The sequence below is a fragment of the Coffea arabica genome, chromosome 4e (assembly GCF_036785885.1).
Source record: "Coffea arabica cultivar ET-39 chromosome 4e, Coffea Arabica ET-39 HiFi, whole genome shotgun sequence".
In the NCBI taxonomy this organism is placed as follows: Eukaryota; Viridiplantae; Streptophyta; class Magnoliopsida; order Gentianales; family Rubiaceae; genus Coffea; species Coffea arabica.
In genome coordinates, this window is record NC_092317.1 from 26,973,420 (window position 1) to 26,983,661 (window position 10,242).

Below are 10,242 nucleotides of genomic sequence, written 5' to 3' on the forward strand. Positions count from 1 at the left end.
AAAACTATATTTACTAATAAAATTATGTTTTAAAGTTTTTCGAATAAAGAAAATGTGAAAAAACGTGCAATGCAAAGAAAATAAAACCTAGAAATTAAGAAAATTACGGGTCCTCACACTCTCTCCCTCTTAAAGAAATTTCGTCCTCAAAATTTTTCTTATTAACGGAATCTATCAAAACCTAAGGTACCCAACGGATCGTACCTTCTACGTCCTCAGACGAGTCAGGGACCTGATGCTGCTCTAGAGAATATACCCGAGCTGGTGCTTTCGATCCAGTCCCTTCTCCTTTCGTCTGTCCAGGGTCGATCTTGGCTGGTTGCTGAGAATTGGTCTTGGTTGGTGGCAGAGTCCTTCTCCGCTCGCGCAGGCAAGCTGGACAGTTAGCAATCCGATGTTCGGCGCTTCCACGGCGCAAGCATTTCCCTTCTTTCTTCCAGCAATTTGCTTCCGTATGATTTGACCCTCCGCAATATTCACAGGGACCACGAGTAGCAGAAACTGATCCCCCCTGTGGAACACCACCTGTCACCCCCGGTAGCCGTACTTCCCCGTTTCCCTTTTGAACTTTAGGGGTTGTACTATTATCCGCTTGTTCTGAGCTGCTCTCAGGAAAGCCCCTTTTCTTGGTTTGAAAATTTCTAACTTGTAGCCTTGCATTTTCAACCCGCTGGGCTTTCTCCACAGCATCACTAAAGGTATTAAGTTGAGCTACCGCCAAATCCTTTTGAATCTCAACATTTAGTCCCTGAATAAAACGCCTTATCCGTCTTTGTTCGGTTACGATCAGTTCGGGCGCAAACTTAGACAACCAAGTGAATTGACTCTCATACTCGGCTACGGTTTGAGTTCCCTGGCGAAGCCGAATGAATTCATCTTCCTTCTTTTCTTGGATTAGAGGAGGGAAAAACTTGACGTTAAATTCTCTCGTAAAGTTCGCCCACATCCTCGGGATTTGTTCTCTTTCCCATTTCATTCGAATGACATTCCACCAGGAACGGGCAGCTCCCTCTAGTTGAAAGATAGCAAAATGCAAAAATGAGTGGCTCCAAATGCTTGCTGCAAAAACTTGGTACCATGCCCTCCGTTCATGGCTTCTGGTACGAAGACATGAACGCGCGTGTGCAACTCCTCGGTTTTTTTTTTTTGCTTAAACTGCAATTTTTCTCTTTTGTTTTCTTTTTTTCTTTTCTTTTCTCGATTTTTCTAAAAAAAGATTTTTCTCAAGAAATAGAAATGAAACAGAATAAATAAAAATAAATAAAAATTTAACTAAAATGAACAAAAATAGGAATAAAATGAAGAAAATAAAAATGGAAAAATTTTGGTGTCTACATTTATAACATCATTTCAGTAATTATACCAACATATAAACTTATATGAGTTGTACTAAATGCAAAAAGTTTGTAAAATAATTCCATATTTCAAAATTACCCAAATATCTCTATAAATAAAAGTTTTAAATGTACAAATATGAGGACATTTCCGTAAACATATCCAAAAATATGCTGCTATCAATTGTACCAAAATGTTTATAAAAACTGCACATCATTTCACATTCCCAAAATGCCCCTATCTATGCGGTTGAAATTCAAAATCACAACTCATTCTTATATAGTACGATGATAAGAATATACTTTGATATACATTTTGATATTATCTAAATGTTCAAACTCGGTGGTTTTCAGTCATAGCATACGATGGTTTTTGAACCAACTTTTCCCAAAGATTACACGTTTATACGTTAATATAATATACACTTTGACATTGAAAATGATAAAGGTATAGTTTGAGCCCCACGCATACCGTACACAACGAGATCAGTAGCCTAATCCTACGGTTCATTGACCGACTCACACAAATTGCTTATATTACCATTTGCCACCTCAAACTTCTGGCAACTGTCCAATCTTACCGCCTTGGCCTCCAAGCCAGATTTTCTTGATTTTCCCCTCCCTCTTCCCCCTATAAATCCTCCCAGTCCTGCATCCCTCTCCCTTCGATTCTCCTTCCTCTCTGTCAAAGAGAGAACATTGTGGCACAATAAAAAGAAAAAATCACAAGAACCTACTTGGGTCTGATTTATACTTAACGAATAATCTGAAGTAACATTTTTTGGGGTTCCATTTTTTGCCTGAATTATCGTCGACCGTTCTTCGTCAGGTACTTATCTGTTCCTGCTTCAGCATTTTCAACGATCGAATGCTGTGTACTTTTCATTTTTATGTGGAGATTTACATGTGATGCTTGATTTCGGATCTTTCTGTCTGGTTTTTCGGTTTCTGATCGTTTAATAGTGTAAGATAAGCCATTAAGTTTGTGCCTTTCTTGTTTCTCTTGTCAATTTAGTTGTAGAATTGAATTAACTGTTTTGTTCATAGAACGCCTTTCTCAGAATGGTCACTTGTTCTGTTTCTTTTAAAGTTGGATTTCTGTTTTACTTTCTACAGATTAATTAGCGGTTGAAGGTTGTGTTGGGTTGATTCTTGTGGTTAAAATTTCGACTGTCTGGCAATTAGGGATATTAGGAATTTCACATCTTCAAATCAGAATATGAGCTTTCCAGTACAGCGCAACAGAAGAGATAATCGGTCAAGGAATAGAACTACTAATCCTGTTCAAGGTGCTCGACGTGAGTGGGTCCTGCGTGGTCCGGCTCCCATTGCCACCACCGCTGCTCCCACTCCCACTACTGCCGCTATACCTCCTACCAATTACAGCCCTGCGGTGGCCGCTGATGATGTGATTAGAAATGGAAACAATGGGGACCAGAATGGCAGGTCAGTTCCACCTGCTAACAGGACCAGGAACACTTCAGGAGCCAGAGGCATTATGCGTCAGCATTCGAATCAAAGGAGGGAGCGGGATAAAGAGAAGCAGAGGGATTATAGTAGAGAGGTAAAAGGGTCGAAGGATCTGAACTTACCTTTACTTGTCCAAGAAATTCAGGATAAGTTGATGAAAGGTTCTGTGGAGTGCATGATTTGTTATGATATGGTAAGGAGGTCTGCACCAATCTGGTCATGTTCTAGCTGTTATTCTATTTTTCACTTAGCATGTATTAAGAAATGGGCAAGGGCTCCTACTTCAGTCGACTTGTCAGCAGAGAAGAGTCAGGGGTTTAACTGGAGGTGCCCTGGTTGTCAAGCTGTACAGCTCATGTCCTCGAAGGAGATTCGGTATGTTTGTTTTTGTGGGAAAAGGCAGGATCCTCCTCCTGATTTGTATTTGACTCCCCATTCTTGTGGAGAGCCTTGTGGCAAGGCACTTGAGAAGGAAGTTCCTGGTTCAGGTATGGCGAAGGAGGATCTTTGTCCTCATCTATGTGTCCTGCAATGTCATCCTGGTCCTTGTCCTCCTTGTAAAGCTTTTGCTCCGTCAAGAAGGTGCCCCTGTGGGAAGCAAGTAATCACTACAAGATGCTCTGATCGAAAGTCTGTTCTTACATGTGGACAGCGGTGTGATAAGCTTCTTGATTGTGGGCGTCATCGTTGTGAGCGGACTTGCCATGTTGGTCCTTGTGATCCATGTGACGTGCTGGTTAATGCCTCGTGTTTCTGCAAGAAGAAGATTGAGGTTGTGCTCTGTGGAGACATGGTTGTGAAAGGAGAAATTAGAGCAGACGATGGTGTCTTTTCTTGTAGTTCTATCTGTGAGAAGAAATTGGGCTGCAGGAATCATTTTTGTGATGATATATGCCATCCTGGACCGTGTGGAGAATGTGACTTGTTGCCAAGTAAAATTAAAACATGCTGCTGTGGTAAAATGAGGTTAAAAGAAGATCGAGAGAGTTGTCTGGACCCAATTTCAACATGTTCACAAACCTGTGGTAAAAGCCTGCCCTGTGGGGTTCATCATTGTAAAGAGATGTGTCATACTGGAGTTTGTGCACCTTGTCCTGTTTTGGTTACTCAAAAATGCCGCTGTGGTTCGACTTCTCGGACTGTGGAGTGCTACAGAACAACAGCAGAAAATGAAAATTTTACTTGTGACAGACCTTGTGGGCAGAAGAAAAATTGTGGGAGGCACCGATGCAGCGAGAGGTGCTGTCCTTTGTCAAATCCAAACAAATCCTTTTCTGGTGATTGGGATCCACACTTGTGCTCAATGCCATGTGGTAAGAAGTTAAGGTGCAGGCAGCATTCCTGCCACTCATTCTGTCACAGTGGCCATTGTCCTCCCTGCCTAGATACAATTTTCACCGACTTGACTTGCGCTTGTGGAAGGACATCAATTCCTCCTCCACTGCCTTGTGGTACACCTCCTCCTTCTTGTCAGTATCCCTGCTCAGTTCCTCAGCCTTGTGGCCATCCATCCACTCACAGCTGCCACCTTGGAGATTGTCCACCCTGCACGATACCTATAGCAAAAGAGTGCATTGGTGGACATGTGGTCCTGAGGAACATTCCTTGTGGTTCAAAGGATATACGATGTAACAAACTTTGTGGTAAGACGAGGCAGTGTGGTTTGCATGCATGTGCTCGAACTTGTCATCCTTCACCTTGTGATACTCCTACTGGAACTAGTATTGGCTCAAGAGCTTCTTGTGGGCAGCCCTGTGGTGCTCCGAGGAGGGATTGCCGGCATACATGTACTGCTCTTTGTCACCCATCTGGTTCCTGTCCTGATGTAAGATGTGAGTTTCCTGTTTCAATTACATGTTCTTGTGGGCGAATAAATGCTACTGTTCCTTGTGATGCTGGAGGCAGCGGTGGTGGGTATAGCAGCGATACAGTTTTAGAAGCTTCTATAGTCCAGAAGTTGCCGGCGCCTCTTCAACCTGTTGAAGGTAATGTAAAGGTGCCACTTGGTCAGAGGAAACTGATGTGCGATGATGAATGTGCAAAGACTGAAAGAAAAAAGGTGCTTGCTGATGCTTTTGGTGTTACAACTCCAAACTTGGATGCACTTCACTTTGGTGAGAATGCTGTTGTTTCTGAAGTGCTCAGTGATCTACTACGTAGGGAACCTAAATGGGTGCTGTCTGTGGAAGAGAGATGCAAATATCTGGTTCTAGGAAGGGGCAGAGGTGGAATTAATGCTGTCAAAGTTCATGTCTTTTGCCCAATGTCAAAGGAAAAGAGAGACATTGTCAGGTTAATAGCCGAAAGATGGAAACTTTCAGTAAATGCTGCTGGTTGGGAGCCAAAAAGATTCATTGTTCTTCATGTCACACCAAAGTCCAAAGCTCCCGCTCGCATACTTGGTCTGAAGGGCTGTCTTGCCAGTAACATGTTGCAGCCACCAGTTTTCGATCCTCTGGTAGACATGGATCCCAGGCTTGTTGTTGCTCTATTTGATTTGCCTAGGGATGCCGACATTAGCGCATTGGTTCTGAGGTTTGGTGGTGAATGTGAGCTGGTCTGGCTGAATGACAAGAATGCTTTGGCTGTTTTTAGTGATCCTGCCCGAGCAGCAACTGCCATGAGGAGATTGGATCAAGGTTCATTGTATTATGGTGCTGTTGTAGTTCCTCACCATGGTGGAGCATCAGCTGCAGCCGTAGCAGCTGCAGCTGCAGCCAATGCTTGGGGAGCGACGGGACCATCCAAGGATGGTGGTGCAGTTACAGCTCTCAAGACGAATCCTTGGAAGAAAGCTGTAATGCAGGAACCTGATGGGAGGGAGAGTTCATGGGGTGCTGAGGACTGGTCAGATAATTCTGTTGATGTGCACTCATCCATTCGGAAAGGAAATGAAGTTCCGATATCTGCCACAAACAGATGGAGTGTTCTAGGTTCTGAAAATAGTTCGTCTACATCATCTGGCAGGAATGACGATTCTAGGAACAAGCCAGGAACTCCTCTAGTTTCCAGTGTTAAGCCGAGTTCAAGTAGTTCAGTTCTGCCTGGACAACCACAAGGAGCAGGGCTCAATGAGATCTCTGATGTAGTGGACGATTGGGAGAAGGCATACGATTGAGAAAGACCTTTAATTCATCAACTCTTCAAGCATTCAGAGAGCAGCAAGAGTCATATAGTCGCTCCTGTATATTCTTTTTTTCATTTGTTTTGTTTTGAAATGCAATTTTGGTGGTTGTGTTTTATTTTGCTTGTTTAATACACAACCTATATATGTATAATCCCTTTCTCCTCCTTCTTAAGAATGCCCAGAAAAAATGGGAATGTAAAAATCACAGAAGGAAGCATCTGCTTTGGTGGAATGCTGCTTGTGGGAATGCTCATAGAAGTGCATTCTAAATGAATGACTTAGTTGTCAAATATTTTCACGTTTAAACATGCTTTGCAGATTGTTACAGACATCTGCTTTCCCCTCCTGCTCTTTGAGGAACCTTGCAAGTATTCCTTGTGTAATGTCTTGCCCCACTTGTTTGTTTCTTTTTTTTTTTTTCCCCACTGAGTGTTTCTCTTTCTTTTGATGTCTGTATGGTGTTTGACTATTGAGCCCCAGGATAGGTGGATCTAATATGTACGTCAGAAGCAAAGCCAGTGTAATTCCTGTATTGATTAACAATGATTAGTTTAGTCAAGCTTTTTGGGTGTAATTTTTGATCTTCTTCTGATGTTGTTGTTGATTTATTGTTTCTGTGAATCAGACTCTAGCTGGACCAGTTAATGATCCTGCTAAGCTTCCCATGTGGAACTATGATTGGTCAAGCACTGGTCAAACCCCTGGTGAAGATAGGGAAGTGGTCTTATAATATGTTGTTTCTTTTAACTGTGTTGTTTTAATACTTCAGTACTTTTTTGTTGTCCTTTTTATTTTCGCTTTTATTTTTTTATTTTATTTGCAAGAGACTTACTAATACGTTTCTTTTTTTTTTTTTTTTTAATTTGGTGCCAAAATATAGTCCTCAGGCAATATTTAACGATCCATTCAGGAGGGGCAATAACATTTTTGTGAGGGCCTTTTTATCTAGTACTAGTTGCTCAATTTAAGACTAGTTGATCTTATTCTGCTTTAAGTTTCAATGTAATTTTTTTATCGTGATGACTAAGTTATATGTGATGCTTACAGTCCTGCTGGGGAACCTATTCTAACAAACGAGAAGCAAAATGCTGCAAAGATATTTAGCAGTTCTGAAGTTGTTGCCGAGGAACCTTGGTATGTTCTAACTCTTTTTACTTTTACTGATCTAGAAAAGAATTTTTTTTATATTGTTTTGTTCAGACATGTAAGTTAATCAAATGAAATAATGCAGGCATGGAATCGAGCAAGAGTACACCTTGCTGCAGAAGGAAGTTAAATGGCCTATTGGATGGCCAGTCGGAGGGTATCCTGGACCGCAGGTGCTGTGTCTTTGTTCATTTGATGTCCATTAAGTTGCTTGGTTGTTGTTATTCATTATTGGCTTCCTATATACAATCGTTCAAGTCATATTTTACCTGTTACTGGCTTTTTGCTTGAATTTGAGGTATCTTCTATACAGAGTTGTTGATTTGGTAATTTATCTCATCTATAACTCACAGGGACCATATTATTGCAGGGCTGGAGCTGACAAGGCTTATCGTGACATTGTTGACTCACATTATAAAGCTCGTCTCTATGCTGGCATTAACATAAGTGGTATCAATGGAGAAGTTATACCAGGCCAGTATATCTCATGGATTCACAATTTTTTTTTCCTGGTAGTGGGCTAGCTTGTGAAAGAATTACCTGCTTTTCATGATTTGAAACTAGAAAATGTTAATCATGCTTGTGGCTGAAAAGTATAAAACTCTTCTTTTTGCATAGTGGGAATTCCAAGTTGGTCTGCTGTCAGCATCGCTGCTGGCGATGAGCTTTGGATGGCTCGCTACATTCTAGAGTCTTTTTCCCAGTTGACAGAGGATAACTGAAATTGCTGGAGTGATCCTCTCATTTGATCCAAAACCTATTCTGGATAGAATCTATTCTGGATAGAATCATGCGCTCTATAGATCTGCCTTTTCACCAGTTTTAGCATCTTGTCAGATTATTGTAGCCATGATGTTATATCATAGAGCTGCTTGTTTTGGACCACTTATCCATTCTCAGTTGGGAACATAATTTTTTTTTTTTTTAAAATTTGGTAGGATGATTGGACTGTTGCTCATACTAATCACAGGTTGAATTTTGAACTCCTTTTCTTTTGTCAGTTATTCCCTGGATATTTATTGCAAGACGGTTAAACTCATTTTATAAGTTGCATATCTTCTTTAAGATGCAATACTAGCCTGTAGGTAAAACATTATTGACGTTGCTATCAGCACCAAGTCAGTGAGAAGCAATGGAGGATTCAATGTTACAAGGAAGGCTATTGAAAAGCTTAAATTTAGGCACAAGGATCATATTGTGCTTATGGAGAGGACAATGAACATCGTCTTACTGGGAAGCATGAAACAGCAGACATTAACACCTTCTCATGGGTAAAAACTTCTTCACTTTTGATTCTATCACAGTGTTGATTTGCAGCTGTGACTGGTTACTTAGATAATTACCTTCTAGTTGCAAAACAAAACAGTAATTATAGACATGGCCACCTTCTTGCCACTTTATTTTCGATTGGTTGATTTACATTCCTGGTGTATGATTGTTGTCGTCCAGAAGCTTTCCTTATTAATGTTCTACATTTTCCAAATATTGTTTGGTTTCTGGGATTACTGTTTCATCTCTACTGTCTTAAGCACCTATTTCATCTATACCGTCTTGTCTTGTTTCATTAATTGTGCAGTCATTCAAACTGCTGATACCCTTGTGCATACAACTGATTCACATGGTGTAGCAAATCGTGGAGCCTCTGTAAGGGTTGGCAGGGAAACAGAGAAGGGTGGCACTGGTTATTTTGAAAGACAGGAGGCCTGCTTCAAACATGGATCTTTGTGTTGTTACTTCTATGGTTGCAGAAACAACCATTCTGTGGAAGCCATGAGGCTTACAGCCATTTTTTGCGCATTATGGATTATTTGCATTCTTGACCGCTGGAGTCATTTAGATGAAGTGTACTCTCTTATCATTCTTATTTATCAGCATCATTATCCTTGTGTATGCCAATAAGATTGTTCTTTCTTTTATAAGATTTCTTTGCCTCTCTCCAGCTTTTGCTATTCAAATCAGAGGCATGGCTGTGGGCCTCATGGCATCTAGAAAATAATCATATGTACTGGTATCAAGACCTCAGTATGCATAGAAGTGCAGATCTTGCCTTCATTCACCACTGTTCAACCCATTGGTAAGCACAACGAGTAGGAATCTGCATTATGGAGCGTTGCTTTACTGATGCTGACTGTATTGTCTTTCTGTGGGATGTTGGTTCATGTGTCATGTGGTCGATGCCTTGTATAAGAGCAACTGATGATTGTGTAAGTGCTAATAAAGCAATAGAACATTGAAGGCATGCTGTCACTCGAAATGTTGATGAAGAGATTTCTACTTTCTTAGGCAATAAATATATACGTAGGGTCTCATGTGATATTGATATAAAACACGGTAATGAACACACATTTAAGGGAACTAGGAAAATGCACTTGCGGAAATGAGTAATGTTGATTATAATGAGTAATGTTGATTATATATATGATATTGAACTTAATCAAAATTGATTTCATTGTAAGCAAGAAAATCAAATGTTAGAGAATCTGTGGATGCTTAGAGTGGAATTGGTCCTATGGTATTGTTCTTAGAGCAAATTAAAAAAAGAAAGGAATCCACTATCAAGTGCAAAACTATGGCCATGGCTTTATGAAAAAAAGATGCAATTGATTAAGTTGGAAAATATATATTAAACCATCAAACTTCAATTCTAAGCAAAAAGATTGAACAAATTCTACAAACTTTTCTGGACGACTAATACGACTCCATTTGGATTAGCTGTTTTTTAGGGTATTTTGAAATATTTTATTATAACAGTGTATATGAAAATTTTTTTATCGTACATGTTTTTCGTGAAATTTTTGGAGGTTTTTTAAGATATATTTTGGAGTAGTTTTAAAGTTTAAATTTTTTTTCTTAGTATTTTTAAAAAATTACCATCACCACCACCACCCCTACCCTTCTCCTCCTCCTCTTTCTTCCCCCTCCCTTTTTCTCCTTCCCTCTTTCTTCCCCCTCCTCCATCTCTTTACTCCTCCCATCTTCTTTCTTTCTTTTTTTTCCTTCCCTCCTTCCTTTCCCTTCTCCTCTCTTTTCCTGTCATGCCTCACCCCTCCTCTTCCCCATTGGACAGATCGAGACCTCGGGTCACGATATCGCGGCCAAATTATAGGCTTTTGTCGAGGCTAGATTTGGGAGGGAAAGGAGGCGGTGGGGTGTGGCGAGAAAAGC

General features: G+C 40.5%; 2 protein-coding genes across 7 annotated transcripts; both read left to right on the top strand.

Moving 5' to 3' along the window:
- Positions 1–1,840: 1,840 nt before the first annotated feature.
- Positions 1,841–6,277, top strand: LOC140004096 (NF-X1-type zinc finger protein NFXL1-like). Its single transcript, XM_072047808.1, has 2 exons — positions 1,841–2,163; positions 2,451–6,277. Exon 2 carries the CDS (start codon positions 2,554–2,556, stop codon positions 5,920–5,922), a length of 3,369 nt encoding a protein of 1,122 aa, XP_071903909.1. The 5' UTR covers positions 1,841–2,163; positions 2,451–2,553; the 3' UTR covers positions 5,923–6,277.
- Positions 6,278–6,311: 34 nt separating this feature from the next.
- On the top strand, positions 6,312–9,316 carry LOC113742191 (glutamine synthetase nodule isozyme). 6 transcript variants are annotated; one of them, XM_072047812.1, is made up of 8 exons: positions 6,312–6,451; positions 6,557–6,879; positions 6,979–7,065; positions 7,163–7,250; positions 7,448–7,551; positions 8,016–8,047; positions 8,144–8,348; positions 8,654–9,316. In XM_072047812.1, the coding sequence occupies exons 3-6, from the start codon at positions 7,017–7,019 to the stop codon at positions 8,018–8,020; spliced, it is 246 nt and encodes an 81-aa protein (XP_071903913.1). In that variant the 5' UTR covers positions 6,312–6,451; positions 6,557–6,879; positions 6,979–7,016; the 3' UTR covers positions 8,021–8,047; positions 8,144–8,348; positions 8,654–9,316. The 6 variants fall into 6 exon arrangements, with proteins under 6 accessions (XP_071903913.1, XP_071903914.1, XP_071903915.1 ...); XM_072047813.1 differs by having other exon boundaries at positions 8,163–8,348; XM_072047814.1 differs by having other exon boundaries at positions 8,190–8,348.
- Positions 9,317–10,242: the final 926 nt, after the last annotated feature.